Source organism: Clupea harengus, chromosome 18 (assembly GCF_900700415.2).
Source record: "Clupea harengus chromosome 18, Ch_v2.0.2, whole genome shotgun sequence".
NCBI classification, from domain to species: domain Eukaryota; kingdom Metazoa; phylum Chordata; class Actinopteri; order Clupeiformes; family Clupeidae; genus Clupea; species Clupea harengus.
Window position 1 is genome coordinate 23,961,082 of NC_045169.1, and position 24,968 is coordinate 23,986,049.

General features: G+C 42.3%; 1 protein-coding gene, 1 long non-coding RNA gene, 9 other non-coding genes and 1 pseudogene across 11 annotated transcripts in view; all 12 read right to left on the bottom strand.

The window, feature by feature from the left end:
• The window catches only part of LOC122128528 (CD209 antigen-like protein E), a 39,282-nt gene extending 18,086 nt beyond the window's left edge, over nucleotides 1–21,196 (bottom strand). Inside the window, exons 1-3 of the mRNA XM_042710394.1 lie at nucleotides 20,906–21,196; nucleotides 20,366–20,392; nucleotides 18,819–18,902 (exon numbers count right to left, since the gene is read on the bottom strand). Of these exons, the coding sequence (XP_042566328.1) occupies nucleotides 18,819–18,902; nucleotides 20,366–20,392; nucleotides 20,906–20,918 (124 nt within the window). The 5' untranslated portion in view covers nucleotides 20,919–21,196. The remainder of the gene's footprint in view (nucleotides 1–18,818; nucleotides 18,903–20,365; nucleotides 20,393–20,905) is intronic.
• On the bottom strand, nucleotides 3,292–3,504 carry LOC116224818. The gene has a single exon (XR_004165766.1). It is a non-coding gene; the product is annotated as a small nucleolar RNA U3 (small nucleolar RNA).
• On the bottom strand, nucleotides 3,905–4,117 carry LOC116224815. Its single transcript, XR_004165763.1, has one exon. It is a non-coding gene; the product is annotated as a small nucleolar RNA U3 (small nucleolar RNA).
• LOC116224772 lies at nucleotides 4,518–4,731 on the bottom strand. Its single transcript, XR_004165728.1, has one exon. It is a non-coding gene; the product is annotated as a small nucleolar RNA U3 (small nucleolar RNA).
• On the bottom strand, nucleotides 5,116–5,328 carry LOC116224806. The gene has a single exon (XR_004165754.1). It is a non-coding gene; the product is annotated as a small nucleolar RNA U3 (small nucleolar RNA).
• Nucleotides 5,734–5,946, bottom strand: LOC116224816. The gene has a single exon (XR_004165764.1). It is a non-coding gene; the product is annotated as a small nucleolar RNA U3 (small nucleolar RNA).
• On the bottom strand, nucleotides 6,331–6,543 carry LOC116224807. The gene has a single exon (XR_004165755.1). It is a non-coding gene; the product is annotated as a small nucleolar RNA U3 (small nucleolar RNA).
• On the bottom strand, nucleotides 6,941–7,153 carry LOC116224774. The gene has a single exon (XR_004165730.1). It is a non-coding gene; the product is annotated as a small nucleolar RNA U3 (small nucleolar RNA).
• Nucleotides 7,557–7,769, bottom strand: LOC116224775. The gene has a single exon (XR_004165731.1). It is a non-coding gene; the product is annotated as a small nucleolar RNA U3 (small nucleolar RNA).
• On the bottom strand, nucleotides 8,172–8,384 carry LOC116224766. Its single transcript, XR_004165722.1, has one exon. It is a non-coding gene; the product is annotated as a small nucleolar RNA U3 (small nucleolar RNA).
• Nucleotides 8,757–8,935, bottom strand: LOC116224779 (annotated as a pseudogene).
• Nucleotides 15,675–18,722, bottom strand: LOC122133771. Its single transcript, XR_006152977.1, has 3 exons — nucleotides 18,407–18,722; nucleotides 16,736–16,836; nucleotides 15,675–16,533 (listed from the first exon to the last, which is right to left on the bottom strand). It is a non-coding gene; the product is annotated as an uncharacterized LOC122133771 (long non-coding RNA).
• Nucleotides 21,197–24,968: the final 3,772 nt, after the last annotated feature.

A 24,968-nucleotide genomic window follows, 5' to 3' on the forward strand; every position in this document is an offset into this window, starting at 1 on the left:
GCAGAAAGTGTCAATGTATGGAGATTGACGGACTTGAACAGAGCGAGCAGTGTGAGGCTGTGTGGGCTCTGGGAATTCATGGGGAGGTGGCTCATCAGGGAATTCATGGCACACAAGTGTGTCATCATCAGGGTCTCCGTCAAGCACAGAAACAATTTGCCTAGCCTTAAGCATGAATTTTCGATCCTGCTCAGGTAAGTATTTGCATGTGCTGAGGAAGTGTGTGTTGCTCAGGCGTCCTGCTTGTTTGCAAAGGGGACATGATTTCTCGTGGGAGCCAGTTCTTATTGGCATTCTAGCAGAGGACCATATGAGGGCCTGCGTGGCAATGGGCTACTATATGCCCGGCTAGTGGCAGCAGCACGCATGATTTTAGCATTGTCGGCAGAGCGGATTTCGTTGAGGAGAGAGTCAAGGGCTTGAGAAATCTCTGATTTAATAGAGGCCAGTGTGCGTGTGCGTAACTCAGTGCCATAACGCTGTTTGATGAGTTTGGGTAACTCAGGGTGTATTAGACGTAACCATGTCACAACTATGAAGTTCTCGAGGGAGGGGATAGCTCCTCGTCCTCAGACACAACTTCGCTGTGGTGAGTCAATACATTGGCTTTGAGAAGGCTATCCTCTGTGAAGGCCATAAGGCGCTGATATAGATCTTCAGGTCGCTCATCAGTTTCCAGGTGTATATCCACAAAATCAATTAACTGAGCGCCAGTTGTCTGAAACCCATAATGCAGGCGAATGGCTTGCCAGATAATGTCTATGGATATAGAATTTTTGACAATAGTGTTGCGTGAGATCACGGGACAATAGTTGGCAATTTGACCTAGCATCAGTTCCAAATGACTCACTTTCTGTTGAGCAGTCCGTCTACGAGCTGCAGGCAAGTTATCGCCGTCATCTCTGAATCCTCTTAGAACGTTATTTTTACTCTTTTTAGTCCACGTCGCCCCCTCGACGAGAAACGGGGCAAACAATGGATCCAAAGACAGTGTGTAAAGTAAGTTCTGCTTCCAGTTTTCAAAAGAATTCAAAGTCTCTTGTTTGGACAAGCACCACTGTTTCGGTGCGCGGTTAACGTTAGCTGCCATTATGCAGATGGATAGATAAGTTAGCCAACTACCTTCTCAGTTGGTGACTCGTGCGTCCGAGTTATGATGGGAATGGTTGACGTGAGGTTGGGTTCGGTGACCTTGCGCTGCCACCACGCCAGTAGTTAGGAATAACTCACAACCGAGAGTAAGTATGTAGTTGGTACTTTACTGTACACGGAGCAAACCGGGCGAACGCACCGGAGACATGCAGGTACAATACAGAGATGGAAGACACACGGCGCATGCGCCAATACAGTTAACAATAACATGCCAGCAGACTGGCGCTAATTGTTTTGTTGTCAATTTATCTTCATTTGTACGCCGACTAAAAAGGAGTTTCTGTCAAAGAGCGGATCGAGTTATTGCACTGGACAGGGCAGCCATCTTGACAGAATATGCCTCTGTCGAAGCTGTATGACGTTCGTATAGGCTTTTACGTCCACTACTTATGACACAACAAGGAGGGGCGAGCCCTCCCGAAAGCCATAGAGAATGCATTGAGAGCTCTGTTTTGTGAAAAAAATTGATTTAACATGGGAGTCAATAGGAGAGGTCTGGGGCGATTTTCATTTTGCCCCAAATCGCCCCAGAAAGGGCGGGGCCATTTGAAACACGACTTTAAGCTGACTGAACGACTGTTACCTGATTCGACAATGACATACAGAGGCAGATCAGACGGTCTAGTGGTAGAATCCGACAAGAAAAAAAATTATTACATTTAAATTTACATGTCATTTACGCGACTTACAAGGATATTGCGTTTATACATCAGGAGGTTTTTTTTTTTTCCTAGGCAGTGCATAATAATCGCCCTTATGGACAAGCCGCCCCTACCCTCAAATATACGGGAGATGCATGGGAGAGCAGGATCCTGGTGGTGCAGTGGTAAGTATGCAGTTTGCAATGCTGATGGTAAGAAGTTCAAATCCCACTCTGGTGAAGAGAGTGAGTCATGCATCTCACCTGTCCAAACAGAGCCCTTGTACAAGCGTCCCAGTGCATTTATACAGGTCTGTGTGTATGTACATCATCAATCAAATTTAATGACATCGTTGGTGTCCCACTATATTAGATGGGTGTGAACTAGTGATGGGCAAATGAAGCTTTGGTGAAGCATTGAACCATTAGGCACATTGTTTCAAAAATCGGTTCATTACTTGAAGCTTCAGTAACAGTGACCTCTCCTGGTGATGTGCCAAGGCTGCAACAAAATTAGCCCAGCCAGACAGTGGCACGAATCTTTAAACAATGACAATCTAGTGTGCACGCACCAAATCCCCCCCCCCACGCACACAAACACTCACACGCACACATGCACCCGTATACAAAGATTGTGATATAATTTTTTTTACAAATAAAGATTAATTATTTTTTGTATATTGTGTTATTGAAGAGAGAGTGCTTGGGGAAAGGATGTGCTGGACAAATATGGCACAAGTTGGGTGTAACCATGTTGAATAGGGAACAGTCAAAGATTTGGATTTAAAACATTATTTGTTCTACACTTTTTGGACTGAGCCTGTTGATATAGTCTACATTTCCTATAGCCTAAATATTTAACAGCCAGCGCACCTTATCATGAGCGATCAGAATAAAGTGTTCACACATGTCAGAACGACCTCTCTTCCTAGATGCTTTCATAATGATGATAAATCAATACGAACGTAATGACTGTCACAGAATGAGATAGGCTACTACGAACCAAACGCAATGTTGTGCGCGGAAGTTTTTATGCTTTGAAGGCGCTACAATTCAGACTCAAAACGAGGCAACTGACTGTTTCGTGCGTGGCGCTGTGAACCACTCAGCTGGTTCATTCGGAGTAAGAAGCAGTTGCTGTTTCGCACGTAATATGTCACGTGATTTTTCCGTACCAAAGCAACCTTCGAAGCAGTGGTTTTATGGTTGGTGTAGTTAAGGTATGAAGCACGTGCCGGCGCTTCAGTGTCAGGCTGCCATCACTAGTGTGAACGTCCTCCTGGGTTAACACTTTTGAAACGCATTTCCTAGTCAGACTGCACATGTTGAATGCTTTTGTTCGACAGATAGGGCGTAAGTGGTGTGGTTTTAGTGCGCTGCGAGGTAAGGAGTCACATTTTCACGTGTGACACGTGCCAAAAAGTGCAGTCTTTGAAACGGGTATCTGCATTGGGAACAGCATAAAAAAGCTTTTCTTTTTTTTCACAATTGTTTGCGGAACCACTCTGAAAATGCCAACTCTCCTCCTGCTCTGCAAAGAAGAACAGGAACAGTCATCAATGACAAAGCATGAGTTAGATACCTCATGTTGTGCCTGATTCACGCTCAAAGAGCAACATTATCACTCATCATCGTGATTTGCGAGACTCAACACTTTTGAAACGCATTTCCTAGTCAGAAACTATAGAAATGATCCCTGAAAGTATAGTCTTGTCATCTTACAGTAGAAGCGAGCAAAGCCTTTCTTGTGCTCAGTCTTTACGATGAGGGTGCGTATCCACCGTTCATTATTCCGGGTGCAAAACTCTGCCTGGCAATGAAGGAAACACCAAAACCCGGTCTACTGTTTAACTGACGGCATTATAAAACGGCGGGCGCTCGTTTTAACTGCACATGTTGAATGCTTATGTTCGACAAATAGGGCGTAAGTGGTGTGGTTTTAGAACCCACGGCTGTGATGCGCACCTGTCGTAAAATACGACGCGTGCGCTGCGAGGTAAGAAGTCACATTTTCACGTGTGACACGTGGCAAAAAGTGCAGTCTTTGAAACGGGTATCTGCATTGCGAACAGCATAAAAAAGCTTTTCTTTTTTTTCACAATTGTTTGCGGAACCACTCTGAAAATGTCAACTCTTCTCCTGCTTTCCAAAGAAGAACAGGAACAGTCATCAATGACAAAGCATGAGATAGATACCTCACGTTGTGCCTGATTCACGCTCAAAGAGCAACATTATCTCTCATCATCGTGATTTGCGAGACTCAACACTTTTGAAACGCATTTCCTAGTCAGAAACTATAGAAATGATCCCTGAAAGTATAGTCTTGTCGTCTTACAGTAGAAGCGAGCAAAGCCTTTCTTGTGCTCAGTCTTTACGATGAGGGTGCGTATCCACCGTTCATTTTTCCGGGTGCAAAACACTGCCTGGCAATGAAGGAAACACCGAAACCCGGTCTACTGTTTAACTGACGGCATTATAAAACGGCGGGCGCTCGTTTTAACTGCACATGTTGAATGCTTATGTTCGACAAATAGGGCAAAAGTGGTGTGGTTTAAGAACCCACGGCTGTGATGCGCACCTGTCGTAAAAGACGACCCGTGCGCTGCGAGGTAAGGAGTCGCATTTTCACAAGTGACACGTGCCAAAAAGTGCAGTCTTTGAAACAGGTCTCTGCATTGGGAACAGCATGAAAAAAGCTTTTTTTTTTTTCATGATTGTTTGCGGAACGACTCTGAAAATGAAAACTCTCCTCCTGCTCTCCAAAGAAGAACAGGGAACAGTCATCAATGACAAAGCATGAGATAGATATCTCACGTTGTGCCTGATTCACGCTCAAAGAGCAACATTATCTCTCATGATCGTGATTTGCGAGACTCAACACTTTTGAAACGCATTTCCTAGTCAGAAACTATAGAAATGATCCCTGAAAGTATAGTCTTGTCGTCTTACAGTAGAAAGCGAGCAAAGCCTTTCTTGTGCTCAGTCTTACGATGAGGGTGCGTATCCACCGCGTCCGTTCATTTTTCCGGGTGCAAAACACCAAAACCCGGTCTACTGTTTAACTGACGGCATTATAAAACGGCGGGCGCTCGTTTTAACTGCACATGTTGAATGCTTATGTTTGACAAATAGGGCGTAAGTGGTGTGGTTTTAGAACCCACGGCTGTGATGCGCACCTGTCGTAAAAGACGACGCGTGCGCTGCAAGGTAAGGAGTCGGATTTTCACGTGTGACACGTGCCAAAAAGTGCAGTCTTTGAAACAGGTCTCTGCATTGGGAACAGCATAAAAAAGCTTTTTTTTTTTTCACAAATTGTTTGCGGAACCACTCTGAAAATGTCAACTCTCCTCCTGCTCTCCAAAAAAGAACAGGAACAGTCATCAATGACAAAGCATGAGATAGATAGCTCACGTTGTGCCTGATTCACGCTCAAAGAGCAACATTATCTCTCATCATCGTGATTTGCGAGACTCAACACTTTTGAAACGCATTTCCTAGTCAGAAACTATAGAAATGATCCCTGAAAGTATAGTCTTGTCGTCTTACAGTAGAAGCGAGCAAAGCCTTTCTTGTGCTCAGTCTTTACGATTAGGGTGCGTATCCACCGCGTCTGTCATTTTCCGGGTGCAAAACACTGCCTGGCAATGAAGGAAACACCAAAACCCGGTCTACTGTTTAACTGACGGCATTATAAAACGGCGGGCGCTCGTTTTAACTGCACATGTTGAATGCTTATGTTCGACAAATAGGGCGTAAGTGGTGTGGTTTTAGAACCCACGGCTGTGATGCGCACCTGTCGTAAAATACGACGCGTGCGCTGCGAGGTAAGGAGTCGCATTTTCACGTGTGACACGTGGCAAAAAGTGCAGTCTTTGAAACAGGTTATCTGCATTGCGAACAGCATAAAAAAGCTTTTCTTTTTTTTCACAATTGTTTGCGGAACCACTCTGAAAATGTCAACTCTTCTCCTGCTTTCCAAAGAAGAACAGGAACAGTCATCAATGACAAAGCATGAGATAGATACCTCACGTTGTGCCTGATTCACGCTCAAAGAGCAACATTATCTCTCATCATCGTGATTTGCGAGACTCAACACTTTTGAAACGCATTTCCTAGTCAGAAACTATAGAAATGATCCCTGAAAGTATAGTCTTGTCGTCTTACAGTAGAAGCGAGCAAAGCCTTTCTTGTGCTCAGTCTTTACGATGAGGGTGCGTATCCACCGCGTCCGTTCATTTTTCCGGGTGCAAAACACCAAAACCCGGTCTACTGTTTAACTGACGGCATTATAAAACGGCGGGCGCTCGTTTTAACTGCACATGTTGAATGCTTATGTTTGACAAATAGGGCGTAAGTGGTGTGGTTTTAGAACCCACGGCTGTGATGCGCACCTGTCGTAAAAGACGACGCGTGCGCTGCAAGGTAAGGAGTCGCATTTTCACGTGTGACACGTGCCAAAAAGTGCAGTCTTTGAAACAGGTCTCTGCATTGGGAACAGCATAAAAAAGCTTTTTTTTTTTTTCACAAATGTTTGCGGAACCACTCTGAAAATGTCAACTCTCCTCCTGCTCTCCAAAAAAGAACAGGAACAGTCATCAATGACAAAGCATGAGATAGATAGCTCACGTTGTGCCTGATTCACGCTCAAAGAGCAACATTATCTCTCATCATCGTGATTTGCGAGACTCAACACTTTTGAAACGCATTTCCTAGTCAGAAACTATAGAAATGATCCCTGAAAGTATAGTCTTGTCGTCTTACAGTAGAAGCGAGCAAAGCCTTTCTTGTGCTCAGTCTTTACGATGAGGGTGCGTATCCACCGTTCATTTTTCCGGGTGCAAAACACTGCCTGGCAATGAAGGAAACACCAAAACCCGGTCTACTGTTTAACTGACGGCATTATAAAACGGCGGGCGCTCGTTTTAACTGCACATGTTGAATGCTTATGTTCGACAAATAGGGCAAAAGTGGTGTGGTTTTAGAACCCACGGCTGTGATGCGCACCTGTCATAAAAGACGACGCGTGCGCTGCGAGGTAAGGAGTCGCATTTTCACGTGTGACACGTGCCAAAAAGTGCAGTCTTTCAAACTGGTCTCTGCATTGGGAACAGCATAAAAAAGCTTTTTTTTTTCACAAATGTTTGCGGAACCACTCTGAAAATGTCAACTCTCCTCCTGCTCTCCAAAAAAGAACAGGAACAGTCATCAATGACAAAGCATGAGATAGATAGCTCACGTTGTGCATGATTCACGCTCAAAGAGCAACATTATCACTCATCATCGTGATTTGCGAGACTCAACACTTTTGAAACGCATTTCTTAGTCAGAAACTATAGAAATTATCCCTGAAAGTATAATCATGTCGTCTTACAGTAGAAGCGAGCAAAGCCTTTCTTGTGCTCAGTCTTTACGATTAGGGTGCGTATCCACCGCGTCTGTCATTTTCCCGGGTGCAAAACACTGCCTGGCAATGAAGGAAACACCAAAACCCGGTCTACTGTTTAACTGACGGCATTATAAAACGGCGGGCGCTCGTTTTAACTGCACATGTTGAATGCTTATGTTCGACAAATAGGGCGTAAGTGGTGTGGTTTTAGAACCCACGGCTGTGATGCGCACCTGTCGTAAAATACGACGCGTGCGCTGCGAGGTAAGGAGTCGCATTTTCACGTGTGACACGTGGCAAAAAGTGCAGTCTTTGAAACAGTTATCTGCATTGCGAACAGCATAAAAAAGCTTTTTTTTTTTCACAAATGTTTGCGGAACCACTCTGAAAATGTCAACTCTCCTCCTGCTCTCCAAAAAAGAACAGGAACAGTCATCAATGACAAAGCATGAGATAGATAGCTCACGTTGTGCATGATTCACGCTCAAAGAGCAACATTATCACTCATCATCGTGATTTGCGAGACTCAACACTTTTGAAACGCATTTCCTAGTCAGAAACTATAGAAATTATCCCTGAAAGTATAATCATGTCGTCTTACAGTAGAAGCGAGCAAAGCCTTTCTTGTGCTCAGTCTTTACGATTAGGGTGCGTATCCACCGCGTCTGTCATTTTCCCGGGTGCAAAACACTGCCTGGCAATGAAGGAAACACCAAAACCCGGTCTACTGTTTAACTGACGGCATTATAAAACGGCGGGCGCTCGTTTTAACTGCACATGTTGAATGCTTTTGTTCGACAGATAGGGCGTAAGTGGTGTGGTTTTAGAACCCACGGCTGTGATGCGCACCTGTCGTAAAAGACGACCCGTGCGCTGCGAGGTAAGGAGTCGCATTTTCACGAGTGACACGTGCCAAAAAGTGCAGTCTTTGAAACAGGTCTCTGCATTGGGAACAGCATAAAAAAGCTTTTTTTTTTCACAATTGTTTGCGGAACCACTCTGAAAATGAAAACTCTTCTCCTGCTTTCCAAAGAAGAACAGGAACAGTCATCAATGACAAAGCATGAGATAGATACCTCACGTTGTGCCTGACTCACGCTCAAAGAGCAACATAATCTCTCATCATCGTGATTTGCGAGACTCAACACTTTTGAAACGTATTTCCTAGTCAGAAACTATAGAAATGATCCCTGAAAGTATACTCTTGACGTCTTACAGTAGAAGCGAGCAAAGCCTTTCTTGTGCTCAGTCTTCACGATGAGGGTGCGTATCCACCGCGTCCGTTCATTTTTCCGGTGCAAAAGACTGCCTGGCAATGAAGGAAACACCAAAACCCGTTCTACTGTTTAACTGACGGCATTATAAAACGGCGGGCGCTCGTTTAACTGCACATGTTGAATACTTATGTTCGACAAATAGGGCGTAAGTGGTGTGGTTTAAAAGACGACGCGTGCGCTGCGAGGTAAGGAGTCGCATTTTCACGTGTGACACGTGCCAAAAAGTGCAGTCTTTGAAACAGGTCTCTGCATTGGGAACAGCATAAAAAACGTTTTTTTTTTTTTCACAATTGTTTGCGGAACCACTCTGAAAATGTCAACTCTCCTCCTGCTCTCCAAAGAAGAACAGGAACAGTCATCAATGACAAAGCATGAGATAGATACCTCACGTTGTGCCTGATTCACGCTCAAAGAGCAACATTATCACTCATCATCGTGATTTGCGAGACTCAACACTTTTGAAACGCATTTCCTAGTCAGAGTTGGGGCGATGGTGTTGAATGCGGAGCTGAAATCCACAATCAGGATCCTGGCGTAGGTGCCGGGGGAATCAAGGTGCTGGAGGATGAAGTGGAGTCCCATGTTAATTGCGTCATCTACAGACCTGTTGGCTCTGTAGGCAAACTGCAGTGGGTCGAGGAGGTGGTTGGTGATGGCCTTGAGGTGGGTCAGCACGATATGCTGTGGTGTGCTGGGGAGGCAGCATAAAGAAGATGGATGCGGGGCGACTGGACAGGCTGGTGAGGAAGCTGTTGTGGGCACCGAACTGGACTGCCTCACAACGGTGGCGAAGAGAAGGACCCTGAGTAGGTTGCTGACTATCTTGGACAATGTCCACCACCCACCACACAGTACTGTCAACAGACAGAAGAGCATATTCAGTGGCAGACTCCTGTCACTGTCATGCTCATCGGACAGGCTGAGGAAGTCCTTTGTCCCCAGGGCCATTCAGCTTTTTAACGCCACGCAGAAGGGGAGGGGGAGGGAGATGGACTTCTCTGCATGAGTCTACCTCAGTCTGCCCTCCTCTGCTCATCTCATCTCAGCCCCATGCACAGACTTTACCACCTACATATTCTGCACTATCACTTTGCTCTTTGCACTTTCCAAACACACACACAAGCACAAGATCACTATCTTGCACTACCCATCCTGACAAGCACAAGAACATTATATATTTTTTGGCACTCTCCACACCAGCAGCACAAAATCACTTTTCACTTTCCTCCTGGACACCGACACTGTCCAAATCATTGCACTCTGTACAATAGGGTCAGACCTTTTCCTGTATCTGGAAACACTCTGTGTGAATATGTTCTCCCTATGTGTATGTATATGTGATTTATGTATGTACGTCGGTGAGGTGTATAAGTGTATTTGTGTATGTGTATAAGCTACTGGATGACCTAAATTTCCCTCGGGATTAATAAAGTATCCATCTATCTATCTATCTATCTTAGCCTCAAACATACAGGAGGTGCAGGTGAGGACAGGATCCTGGTGGTGCAGTGGTAAGTATGCAGTTTGTAGGAAAGAGGTTCTAATCCCACTGTGGTCAAGTGAGAGATATCTGACCTGTCCAAACAGAGCCCTTGGGTCAAATGCACCAGTGCACATAGAGTAATAGAATATACCTACACACACACTACTCTATTTTCCTCTTCTGTTATCTGTTACTCTCCCTCCTCTCTGTCTATGTCTCTCTCTTTCTCCCTCTCTCTCTCTTTCACTCTGTGAGGGACCGAGGCGGTCACCCCACGTTTTTGGGATGTGGGTGACTTGACCTGGTGGTGAATATGGGGAAGAACGTGCAGAACATGGTGGATTTTCCATACCAAAATATATATATTTATTTACAAGGGCCTTTAGGTTGACCCCAGAACATGTGCCCACACAATAAACAAACAAATCAAAAATACAGACAGTACTCACAGTAACTCAAGTAGCTAGGCACCCTAGGCAGCTGCTTGGCCCAGTTAGGCCCAATACCGGCACATTCTAGGCACAAGCTAGGCCCCAAACTAGGCCCAGAAACTAAGCACATAAACTAGGGACAGAAGCAGTGCAGAAGCAGGGCACAAAACAAGGCAAACCGTGTCCACACAGCTAGACACAGTACACACTTAACCTCACACAAGGTATGCGCTAAACCTTCAGGCCCCTCTGAAGCTCCCCCCCCCCCCCATGCTTGCATGAGGCACCCTTTAAATAGGGCAGCCACTTGGGCTAAATCGGGCCAATTTGGACCCCACCAAAACATGGGGGAGCTCGGAACCAACCATTGCGGTGGGGAAGTCAAAGTCTCTTTAAGGGCAACATCCCTTTTTTCTTGCCATGGTGAGAAGGGAGGGAATTCACCTTCTCACATTATACCACCAGCCTCATGCTGCGCACACACACACACACACACTCACACTCACACTCACACTCACACACATTATAACACTGCTCTTCAGTCTACATCTCTCTCAGACACACACACACACGTCCTTCCCCAGCCCTGTGCCTCCCACTCTGATGAGGAACAGTGACATCCTGAGAGAGCAGAGAGGAGGGTCTATCCATCATGGCTGTTTGACTGCCCTATTTAAAAATAATAAAACAATCTAGAGAAGCGACAGGTTAAAGTCCCCTGACCACCCGCTGACAATTTATTGTATGGTGTCATAAACACCAAACATTCACTGGCCTCAGTCACAGTCCAGTCAGTGCAGTATATCACTCAACGGTGATTGCTAATTTGAAAAAACAAGTGGGCGTGAACCAAGTCTGGCACTCCACCAGCCAGAAAGAGACTGGCAGCCTGAAAGAGATTACTAAAGAGAGATTACTAAGGAGAAACCTACAACGATATGACATCAAAAAGCTTTTCTGTCATGATAATCACCATAAAATATAACATGGGCCACTTAATAAAATGGGAATATAATCACTAAATCATTTAATATATCATCAATAACATTATTTTATGTGTTGTTATTGTTATAGAGATTTTCAGGTCTCAAGTCATGTTATTCTGAAGAGGTCAGGCCTGGTCTATTCAATTAGAACATCAGATCACTGTTTATTTCCTATCACACTGCATTTTCTTAAGAAGTAGATAAATAAAGGCTGCTGGCCTTGACTTGTCCAAACCCGCACGCATGCGCACACACACACACACACACACACACACACACACACACACACACACACAGAAGTAAGAGAGGGCAGCGCACTGAGGCGTCACAAATCACAAATAGTTCTTTCAAAAGGGGTGAGTGGAATACCACTAACGCCACTGTCATAATTTGCATGATCAGATATCCAAGGAGTAACATTAATAATAATACAAACCTATTCTCCCACCTAAGGTTGATTAACATTAATAATAATATAAACGTATTCTCCCACCTAAGGTTGCAAAGTGACACCATTATATCCATTTGATATTCCACTATGAACTTTATGATGAGAGGTAGAAGTTGAGGAGGAGGAGAAGACCTGAGGAGAATGAAACAGATTCACACAACACACAGCGAGGGAAGCAGCTGGTTTGGGTTTTATTCTGTTCTAACGGTGAAGCTGGGTGGAGATAGTTCACCACACAGGATAACATGTTCAGAAGTACATCAGCACATCACCCTCTAACACACAGAGGTCAAAGGTCATGAAACACATCTCCTCTCGTTTCTGCACTCAGATTCCACAGGGTGAACAAACACGTGCACAGCAGGGTACGATGTCTGATAAGATGCTTAGCATTACACTGAGATACCGTCAAGGAAGTACTTCATGTTATGATCACAACAGGCTATTAGAACTGAGATTTTCCAGTAAAGACAAGTATGATATCATATAATAACTGCAGCTAAAACTTAACCAACTAAAACAAATCATAAAATTCTTCCTTATCCATCTGTATCCCTGGCTGTCTAGGTTGACGATTAAATCAAACTCAAAGAGGTTAATTGTCAAACTCTGAGCATATACAAACAAACCCCTAAAATGTACATTTTAAAATATGATCATGGTGACAGTTCTGATCAGTTGTTATCCGACTGGTGCGTAGCTGCACTGAGAACTGTTAACATTGGTCTTCAGTTAAACCATAAAGTACAAGGATGCACGTGTTAAAGGTCCTCAGTTGACTGGAGCAAACCCAGTACACGAGGAAGTTACCTGAGATAGATTACCCTCTACAGTCAGGGTGACCAGATTCCTATGTGTGGAAAACGTGACAGAAAAACTAGGGCTGAACGATTTGGGAAAATAATTTAATTGCGATTTAATATGCAATTCTTTTTTTTTTATCCTCTTTTTTCCCCCAACAAAACTTAATGAATTATTTAAATATGACCAACACAATATTAGATACATTTAGTGTAAAATATTCCCACATTTCACATTTTTATTTAACTGCTCATTACAGAAATATGAACAGCAAATCAGTGGCTTTGCCACTGTGCATTTAAGTAATTTAAACAAAGTAATTGTAAGTATAAACACAAGGCATGCACTTTTTAAACACTGTATGCAAAATGTAGACCACGTTGTAATCGCGGACGTTGTGGTTAGAAAATCGCGTTTTACCATATTGCAATTAATCGTTCATCCCTAAGAAAAACACCCTGTACCGAAAAAAGCCACCATGTTTTTATTGGCTTAGAGGCTGTAGGCCTCAACCTTTGGGATGAAGGTGATGACGTCGCTCAGCTCGTCCAGGCCGTCCTGCAGCTGGGCTGCTGTCTCCCTGATCTGCAGGACAAACTTCATGGTCTCCGACTTCACCTCTGGCTTGGCCTCCTCTGCTGCACCGGGGCGCAGCTCCGTCATGGAGTCCACCTCTCGTAGCTCCAGCGTATCGGCGTCTGCGGCACCAGCGCCCTCAAGCTCAATACAAGGGTTTGTTTTATGAAATTACATAAACAGCTGGAATGCGTTTTATATACGTGCAGTGTATAGTCAGCAAAATACGATATTTCTCTCTCTATAACTCTTTCTTAAATTTCCTCTACACACACACACACTGGGTTATTTACATTTTTGTGGCTGTTGACCTGCTGTTCCTTCTAACCTCCTTAGGAACTGACAGTTGGACAACTGTCACGATCGGTACACTTACTGTAATGTTTCATCATCAGTTCAGGAAACAGGGGCCATAATTCATAGGAACTCCTAATTTACATATGCAAGAAACACACCACATTGTCCATGCAACCAAACCTCTTAAAAATCGTTTGTTAATACTAAATAGAATTTGTGCATAGTTCCAAGTATAATCCTTGAAATCCCAGAAATATTTCACCTGTATTCTCCAACCTTGAAATGGGTTCTAACTGTCATTCAAAAATGAAAAGGACAAAAACAAGAAGACTTGAAATGTGTTAATATTTTCCTGCTCGTTGGATGGATTAAATACTGCCTTTGCTGAAGTATATGTGGGGCATTGAATTATTTGGATGTGATCTGAATTAGATGGTGGTTTCACCTCAACACCGCCCCCTATTGATGAATCTGTACCAAGAAGAGCAGTTTGTAGACATAGTAGTGGCACCTATAGGCTAATACACATAATGTGAATTACACGTTTAGACATGTTTTTGGTTTGATACACAGATATAAATCAGCACCAGTAACTTTATAGTGCTGACTTACATTACCATTGAAAATGTAAACTTAAATTTGGACAAAAAATTAAACCAGCTTTATTCACATTTTCACATGCATTCTTGTACAGGCATATGTACAATTGTACGACTGACAGAGAGGTTTTCACAAAGGTGTTACCAAGACAACTCCTTGGACAATACCAGAGCAGGAGAAGCTGAAGCAGTCAAGGACGGGAGCTTGGGTCCTTAGACAGTAAGAGCTTGGGTCCTTAAAGACAGGTCAGTAAGAGCTTGGGTCCTTATAGACAGGCCAGTAACAGTTTGGGTCCTTATAGACAGGTCAGTAAGAGCTTGGGTCCTCATAGATAGGTCAGTAGCAGTTTGTGCATCAACCATGGCAAGACATTTCCATTCATTTAAACCAACACTCATGAGGCTCAGAATAGAAAGACATTCATTTAAACCAACACTCATAAGGCTCAGAATAGAAGGACATTCAAACCAAATATGACTGGCAAGCTAAGAGAAAGGGCTGTCCTTAACAATAACAAAACATAAATCTGAGCTTACATGAACTTACTGAGCTTACATTGGTGTCTGTATCAGTGCCCAATAAGGCTAGCATTAAGCACCATTAATCATTTATTAGGCAAGCATTAAGCACCATTAATCATTTATTAGGCCAGTATTCACCAATATCTTATTGTGATTGAATAGGTAATTTATTTTCGGTACAACCTTAATAACCAGCTAGTTGGTCAGAAACCGATGTTTACTTATAGCAAGGATCAAAAACAAAGGAAGATTCATAGCCTTTTAATAAACTGTCTAAATATGCCACTTATAGCGGCATAGAATAGTTGTAGAACAGGTTCATCTTATAGCTTCAGGAGACAGAGAGATCTGTCAGAACCTGATGGAGGCTTAAGGCTTTGGAAAAGGTCTGTGCCTTGTGGAAACACACGATGGTGACTTTTGAGGGTTGTAGTAGGGTACTTTGGACGCTAAATAAAAATGTCTAACTCACACAAGGATTTCATCCTTTCCATGTCATTTTAAGTCTTCACTTCAAAACAAGGAACTTCTTCTAAAGGAATAATGATATATTTACAGTTTATTAAGGATGAATGTGTCTGTACTTGTAGTGGGCCATTTTCATCATTTCAGTCTGATTATGGAATGTACTCTAAAACTGGGAACTTGTGTTGTGTCAATAATAATATACTATGTAGGTATCACTGATTGAAGTGCACTCATTGTTCTCTAATAACGTTCCACTTTAGAACAATGGTCCTGCCTCCCAGTCACCACTAGCAGCCTGTGTGAGTACCATTACCATTACTGCCTCCCAGTCACCACTAGCAGCCTGGGTGAGTACCATTACCATTACTGCCTCCCAGTCACCACTAGCAGCCTGTGTGAGTACCATTACCATTACTGCCTCCCAGTCACCACTAGCAGCCTGTGTGAGTACCATTACCATTACTGCCTCCCAGTCACCACTAGCAGCCTGGGTGAGTACCATTACCATTACTGCCCCCCCAGTCACCACTAGCAGCCTGGGTGAGTACCATTACCATTACTGCCTCCCAGTCACCACTAGCAGCCTGGGTGAGGACCATTACCATTACTGCCTCCCAGTCACCACTAGCAGCCTGGGTGAGGACCATTACCATTACTGCCTCCCAGTCACCACTAGCAGCCTGTGTGAGGACCATTACCATTACTGCCTCCCAGTCACCACTAGCAGCCTGTGTGAGGACCATTACCATTACTGCCTCCCAGTCACCACTAGCAGCCTGGGTGAGTACCATTACCATTACTGCCTCCCAGTCACCACTAGCAGCCTGGGTGAGTACCATTACCATTACTTGGACCTGCTGGGCCTTTGCATTGAGCAATGAAACACTGTTTGTCAGTAGAGATACTTATTCTACAATTAATCTGTCCCTACAGATAACATATCATTAAAATATATCATATATCAGTAAGATTATGTTGAGACTAACTAGTTGGTTAATAAGGATGTACCAAGAATATATTACATATTCAGTGAGAATAAGAAAGTGGCTAACACAGGCCTAATACATTATGCTTAATGCAGACTTCATTCGGCACTTATACAGATGCATATTAGTTATGTGTGAATGGTTAACATATGTTCCCTGAAACTAAAGTGTTTCCCTAGTTTTATGTCCAGAAATCAGATCAAACGCAATTAATGCAAAATCCATACCGCTCCTCAGACACCCCTACAACATTTCTTCTAAACAATGTTTCAGAGCCTAAATTAATTTGAGTCGGTAAATCATTTGATGTTGTGGTAATATCAGTTAAACCCCGGCCCTACAGCTTTTAGTCTCACAGATTATTTTAAATGAGACACCACAGGAAATGTCATTCCACTCTTCTCCTGTAATCATGGCACAGTCTTCTCCATCTCGATAATATCCCTTGTAGTTATCTGGCTGGCCTTGTCTCCAAAACCTGGAAGAAGAGCAGAGTCCAGAGATCACATAAACATAATAAATGGTGCTCATAATCTGTCAAACTAAACCATGACAGTTATCAGATTTCAGCTCTTTACTTTGTTTTTAGATCTGGACATACTGTATCTAACCAATGAAATTGTGTTAAATGTGAATTGTATTGAGTAGAAACAGGTAAATATCTTTTGGGTTGTACCAACTTTAGGTTTGTGAGTGGTGTGTTGTCCACCCAGCGCCATTTGCCCTCTTCCTTAGCATCAGTTAAACCAATCCAGTGATTAGCCTTGGCCTTCAGGAAATCCTAATGTAAGAAATATCACTCATGATCTTGATAAGCAATATAATGATGGCTACTGCAATAACCATCCATTTCATCATGCTGATTTCAATCACATTAGTCTTTAAAGCTTGTGTACTCTTATCAAATTAATATAATTTGAGAGGGTGTGAGGTTGAAGCTCCTGTAATACATTTATGTATAAAATGTATTTGTCAACAAAAGCTAAGATGACCTTTATTGATCCCACACAGGGAAATGTGCTGAATACCTAATAGTCACAAATAGGTAGTTGCTTAGAATATTGATTACTATTCTTATTATAACATACCTGATGTATATCCAGGACTGTAGACCATATTGCTTTTCAGTGTCACCATGCTATTTCTATTTAAATTAGTGCTGTCAAACGATTAAAATATTTAATCGCGATTAATCGCATTTATGTCATAGTTAACTCAAAATGAATCGCGATTAATCGCAAATTTGTATCTATTCTAAATGTCCCTTCGTTTATTTATTTTTTCCATCATTTTATTTTTATTTTAATGCCCTTATCAACATGGAAAAGTGGATTGGCTTGCTTTAAGCAAATGTTTTATTTTATTGAAAACCAACATTGCCAAACAGGGCGGTACAAAATAAAATTATAAAGTGCACATTTCAGGTAAACAAGGACTCAGCCTATAGTGCAGTTAAACCATGGCTTAATATTTTCTTTTTTTCAAGTTTGCTGAGAACATAGCAGTCAGGCCTCTTATTTCAGAAACAATGAACCGTAACAATTAGGTTACCAATAAAAGGTAAGCCTACTACTTCTTTGCTTTCAGCCAGCTGCCTGTTGACATTTTCAGACAACAGTGAAGCTGGCTTCTTTTGCACAACAGTACTTTTAAAAGTAAACTTTCCATTCAGAAGCTTTTTATCATCCATTTCGCCGTATCGCGCTCACCATTCACTCAAACTGTAACGTTAACCTAATACACAGTTTGCAAGGCCAAAAAGAACGTTAATCTAAAAAAAAAAAAAAAAAAAAATTATAAAAACAAAATCGCGTTAATCTCGCGATAAAAAAATTAACGGCGTTAAAATGGGTTTGCGTTAACGCCGTTAATAACGCGTTAAACTGACAGCACTAATTTAAATATTAACATATTTTATAGTTTTTGGATTATAATGTTGTATTTTAGTTCAGGTTAAAGTATGTTTTTACGTTACCTTATGTTGGCAATGAATGGTATTGAAGGAAATTGTGTGTAAATAATGTACTATTTTAAAACAGGATGCTGTTGCTGATGTTATATCAGGTAAGGAGATAATCTTGAGTGGCCCTCAGAGACACGTATCATTAACCTGGTGTTTAACATATGATGCAAATAATGCTGTTTACAGTTTATGCAATAGCCATCCTAACATTCACATTTTCTGCACACTTGTGAACAAGTGAACAGTTGCTGCTCTCAGGTATGTTGGAGGTATAGGCCAGGGGGCTACTGCACCAAAAATGAGTTCACCAGCCACTACTGATTACAGTTTAGTACATTAGAGTTAGATAGTAGACTATGAAATATTTTTTAAGGATTTAATGTCATACCATTTCTTGTTGACTGTTTATGATGACCAGGTGTCCTCCCATAGTCACACAGGCATCTCTACTCTCAGTCCAGGTCTTCCAATCAGTGGAGAAGTGGTAACATGATCCATCGAAGTACTCCCAGTCATCCGCACACTTCCTCCCTCCTTTTTAAGGAATACAATTGATAATGATCACCAAAACTGGCATTTTGTTTGTCATGATTTTTTTACATACTGTATGTACAGTATATACCGCTACTTTGACTGAAACAAAGACATCTTTTACTACAGTCATACTGATAAGTAGTGCTCTTGTTACATGGTCAAAACCTGATATGGACAGACCTGTTGCTTTTTCAGTTCTTTTGTGCACCAAAAAGAAGACAAGGTCTGGGAACATCCAGTCAACCACAGATGTATAGAAATCTCACCTTGTAGCTCATTCTTCAGCTTTGTGATTTCGTTGGTGAGATCATCATTTCTGTTTTTCTGCTCAATTAACATCCTTTCAGTTTCTGTTGAAAGAAAATAAATCAACAGTAGACTATGCCATAAAAGATGTCCAGAATAAATTAATTGGGGGGGTTTGCCTTCTGCTGTATGAAAAGGCCAATTCTTTACTTTGTTAGATTACTATCATCATAGCCAAAGTTCAGTGAAGTCATGCTTAATCAGAGTTAATGACTTAGAAAACAATGACAAAGCATTTTCTTCCATTTTTATTGTGTTATTTTTAAGGAAAACTAGTAAATCACAAGTGAGTGTCATATTGCTCTGACTGTGAGAGAGGAATATAATATCATGGCCAACGGAGTGTGTAACCTAATGAGGTGCACCTGAGAGGTGGCTTTAAGTGTGGAGAGGTAAGGGAATGGTGGGGTGTTGGGGATGAGTGTGTGGTGGAGGGTTAGTGTTAAGTGTGGAGAGGTAAGGGAATGGTGGGGTGTTGGGGATGAGTGTGTGGTGCTGGGGGGGTTTTATCTAAAAATGTGTTGATTTTGTTGACAGATAAAAATAACAGTTACACATTTAGAGTCGGGGTATGATTGGTGAGAGTAGGGTTAGCTTCAAGTTAGTTATAGTTTAGTAAACAGTAGATTGAGAGTTAGAGCTAGTACTTGATATTTGACTGACTTTTTGTAGGGCTTTGCATATTCAATCTTGATTAAATATCTTCAGATGTGTGCAATACAGTGCTTGTGCATTTCTCCCCACCTGACATTTTAGCTTGCAAAGCCAGAGTAACATTGGCGTGCTCCACCCTCAGTAAGTCCAACTGTTTTTTAACACCTGTTGGAAAATAAAGAACATATGGCAGATCTTCTGTTCTACTAAACAGGCAAACTTGTTACTTGGACAACATGGTCATGAGAATAGAAATGGTAGAAAAGGTTATATTTGGGGTTAGTGTTAGGGTCATGGTAACTTGACGGTCAGTTGAAAATGTTCATAGTTATTGGATTACTTGATACAATGTTATTTTCAGATTGATGTCTTTCACATAAAAGACTTCAAATAATGTGTACGTTAAAAAAGGTGGAATAGGTAGCAGTCTTGGCCAGATATGACAGGATTTTCAAAAAGTAAGATGAAATTGTCTGTCAATGGTGCATACTTTCAGAATCTGACCCTAACCTGATATATACTAGCAATTTGACCCTGACCCTAACCTAATTTATACTAGCAATTTGACCCTGACCCTAACCTAATTTATACTAGCAATTTGACCCTGACCCTAACCTGATATATACTAGCAATTTGACCCTGACCCTAACCTAATTTATACTAGCAAATTACTACCATAGTTTTCATTTCAAAGGGTGATGATGTCTGTCACAGCTTTTGTTCACCATTTCACATTCACTCTGTACTCTACTCTTGCATGCCCTTGCCCACACATTTACTCTGTACTCTACTCTCACATGCCCTTGGCCACTCGTTTACTCACTCTTGGTATGTCATTCTTACACTCACTCACCTGAATATTTCTCCACTTTCACAACATCTACAAAAGAATGGAATCATCATCATACATTGTCAATGCCATCCACATACACTGATTAACTCATTGAAACACATACACTGATTAACTCTTTAAAAACTTTCATCTGCTTCAGGAACCTATTTAATCCAACTGATTTCAAAAGGCTGAGCTATTCATGGTACATGCTGTGTTGGACAGTACAGTCATACTCACAGAGCCCTCCATAGTAACAGTACAGTCATACTCACAGAGCCCTCCCTGAGTAACAGTACAGTCATACTCACAGAGCCCTCCCTGAGTAACAGTACAGTCATACTCACAGAGCACTCCCATAGTAACAGTACAGTCATACTCACAGAGCCATCCCATAGTAACAGTACAGTCATACTCACAGAGCCATCCCATAGTAACAGTACAGTCATACTCACAGAGCCCTCCCATAGTAACAGTAGTCATACTCACAGAGCCATCCCATAGTAACAGTACAGTCATACTCACAGAGCACTCCCATAGTAACAGTACAGTCATACTCACAGAGCGCTACCATAGTAACAGCAACGGCCAACAGGAGAACACACACAGAGAGTAAGAGGACTGTGCATCTCTGAGAGATACCAAGACAGCTCTCTTTCTCTGAATATTGCTGTGGTGAGAAGTTGGCAGGGTCAGGTTGGGCCAGGGTCGAGATGTTCCTGGAATCAGATGGAGGTGGTGGGTCCAGTTCATTTCCTGGGACTGAATAAGATACAAAAACAACTCATATCCATTTATGTTGGAACCTTTTCAATTCTAGCCACTATTTGTGTTAAATCTCATTTCACTAGTTCACCCATCAGAATGCTTGATTTAGAGAGCTGATAATAAACAGGCCATGTTCCTGAGATGCCTATAGTGGACATTGCATGCAAGCACTGCCACCTCCTATGGATAAGGGGTAATGTGAGCTTAGAGCTACTAGTGAAAAGGAGGAGAATGGGGAGGAGGTGCTATTCGGGCTCCTCCTGAACTTTGTCTAGAAAACATAATTTCACTAGTTCGTCCCTTTAGAATAATTGATTTAGAGAGCTGATAATCTGCATGTTTGGCTTGGGTGACACCCCAAGAGAGCTTGCATGTGAGGCCTCTACCGGTGGGAGATCTGCAATGGAACCAATGCTTGGTGGGGAAGTCGGAGACCTGCTAGAGGACAGATGTAGGATTGGTAGACGTCTGACTTTTGTGTTTGCTGCTCAGATAGGCCGTTGTTAGCTGCTGTGGTGACCTCCTATCTCCTAATGGGCTGAATAGTGTTCTGCCCTGAATTTCAGGAATGCCTGGAACCAGTGGCGAATGGCTGGGTCACCTTTGTCTGTGATGAAAAGTGGACTACATGGAGGAGACTGTGTGGAATGGTGTGGTAGGCGTCTGAGGACCAACGGCCAAGCATTTTGATTTGCTGCTCAGATAGGATTGTTGGCTGCCGTAGTCGTAGAGAGTGGACTACATGGAGGAGACTGCGTGGAACAGTATGAGGTGTGAAATTCATCATTTGCTCTGTCTGACAAGAACCTGAAAGTGTCGTGGACGTTTGTAAGTCTGATGTGCAGGGATGTATGGCGGGAGTGAAACTAGAAGTAGGGCAGGTAAACTTACTACATCTCAGCAGCCCATGAAGCTGATAAACATGGCTGTAAGAATGACATCAGTGTGCTTGGATATGAGTCTGTTGGGTTTTAATTGCTGCTCAGATCTATTGCCCCCGCAGTCACAGTTTCTATCCTACATTCTACTAAGAAACCACGGAATGGAACGCTGGGCGTGGACATGCATCCTTTGAGTAGTTTAGTGAGGCAGAAGGTTAGAATATTCACGGTGAGGACACAACTGGCCTTGGCACACTCTAGCTCACCCAGGTTTGGCCCGATAACGGCTCTTGAGTCACATACATACATAGGGCTATGTGGAAACTACCACATGCTGCTGTGGTTCCTGTCGGGTAGTGCTGATGTTTTGTTCGGGATTGTACTGGGCCAGGAGATTTGAATTTCCTAGTTGAGCTCTGCAACAAGAAGGTGCAGGCGAGAATTAACGTTAAGCTGCAGAAACATGCAACAATACAGTGGACTATCCTTGGCTTGGCGTTGACTCTGAGCATTGGCATGAGAAGACTCAGAGGAGCAGGGAGAGGCGTGGACAGGGGCAGGAGTGCCAGTGGTTATGGGAACTTGGGCCAGATGGCGAGGTGTCCTGCTGGACCTGACGGAGAAACGGCTGTATCCTCAGAACCCCTGGATTAGCCTTCGGATGCATGAAGTCCTCTTCTTCAAAGTCAGCAAAAGTTCCAGCTCCGTTATGGAACATCTGCCTGCAGGAAGCTGTGTCGAATACAGCGTGTCACATGCTGGACAGATGAGGAGGGTCTAAATCTCCTAGAAATCGCTGTCAATCATCCCTATGGGCTCCTCCCGAACTTTGTTTAGAAAACATCAGATAGTGTGTGTTGTGTCATGACATGTGGTATCATTCATACATACCCTTTTTAGGCAGATTGACCAGAGAATAGATGGCATTTACACCGTCTCCATCTTCATTTCAGTTCAGCAGAGGGAAAAATGAGTTCAGAAAACCGTTGTTGGTAATTAGGATTCAGTCAAATCATCAATTTTCTTTAAACAAAGTCATTAAAAAAAAGTAACAAAGGTCTACAAATAGATAGCTCATATTCTCGTATTTGTACTCTAATTCTTGTTTCTAATAACTCTGCAATAGTGAAAAATAGTATAAACTTTATCTGAAGCAGTTTCCTTATTTCCTTAGCAACCCTTACTTAAGCTATTGCCTTTTAGATCGAGAAGAATTTACCACTGTGGGTTTGCTTCTGGTGGCTATTTCCTGTTTTGATGAAGTTGATGTCAGAGTATGTCACCTCATCTGTCTGCATGGCTAAGATCAACCCAAAACACAAAAGAGAAGTGTCAAATCACCTGTCTGTGCTCCAAAAGATAGTTCCTTTCTTTGCTTTGCTGCTGTTCTGACATGTGTTGACATTGATTACGCCTTCCTTCTTCACGGCAAGTCAAGTTCTGCTCTATTACACGGTCTGTCTGTTGTTTTTCGCCCATAGATCACCACATGTATTGAAATCTAATCCACTTCGAGTAGCAATGCAGACATGAACTAAGACCACCTGCCCATAAGTGTCTTCCTGGTGGTATTGAGAGAGCTGAACCCACTGTGTAGGGTTGTCAAACTATGAAAAGTGGCATCTTTTGGTTTTTAGAGAAGTATACATACTGTAGGTATAAGTATACATAGGACACAGTCCAAATGAGCAGGACTACTGCAGTTGTCTTAAACCTATTAATGTCAAAGGGAAGTAGAAGAAGTAGTTTGCCGCTCAAGTAAAGTAACAACTAATAACTATAACAATTGAATGAATAAACAATGAACTAAACAGAGACACAAACAAACACATAAATAAAATTATGAGGTTGGTTCAGTATAGCTTACAAACAATATGATGTGCAATATATAAAAATCTATGTTGACAGCAGCCAACACAATCATTCAAAACATTGAATGTACATAAAGTTAAAGCTCACTAGGTTTTCAGTTACCTGTGGTAGAGTCCTCTGGTGTGTCTTTTGGCATTACATCTGAGCAGATTTTGTTTTCTGACATCCTTGTGATCTCTCAGATTCAGTCAAGTATTGATTGTGAGCTATGAGACAGAAGTATGTCTCCTGTCAGTCTCTTTAACTAAGGAAGTTCAGCTGTCAAACGGTTATTTGCATTTGTGTAAGAGTTCCCCTACATGCCTACAGTTCCTCAAATTGCACCGGGGTTTTGCACTGTGGACAATGATGTTGTCACATATCTTAACACATTTAATGTAGAAATGACTCACTGTAACTGTTATCCACGGTTTATATATTGATTTTGAAAAACTTTCTGCAGCCCTGCAGTTAATAGTCATGTGTGACCATTTGTATAACATTAATTATTTTAACAGATCCTTTTATCCAAAACATAGTACAGATGTATAATTCCATGAGTATGTTTGCTGCCTGGGTATAAAACTGCTGTTTCTCATTGTCATGTCCAAAACCATGCATGTTTTCACCTAACTATAGCATGAAAAGCATAACTCAAGAGAGATGGTGATAAAATGTGTCACACATGGACGTGGCTAATGTGGTTAATGCATGTTTCTCTCTCTCTCTCTCTCCAAATATATTTTTTTAAATGAAATGTGTCTGACATGGACGTGGCTAATGTGGTTAGTGCATCTCTCTCTCTCTCGCTCTCTCTCTCTCTCTTTCTCTCTCTCTCTCTCTCCAAATAGATTTTTTTTAAATGAAATGTGTCAGACATGGACGTGGCTAATGTGGTTAGTGCATCAGCATCTTTCTCTGAAATTTCTGTGTAAGTTTGCTCTCATATCTTCATTCTCACGTCCTCACAGCCACAGCTAGCAAGCCATAAAGGGTGCCTCAGTATATACAATATACAACAACCACTGTGCATGTAGTATACTGTTCTAAACTCTCCATGTGAGAATGAAGATTTGAGTGCAAACTTACACTGCAATTTGAAAAGCACCACATACCCTCCCAGG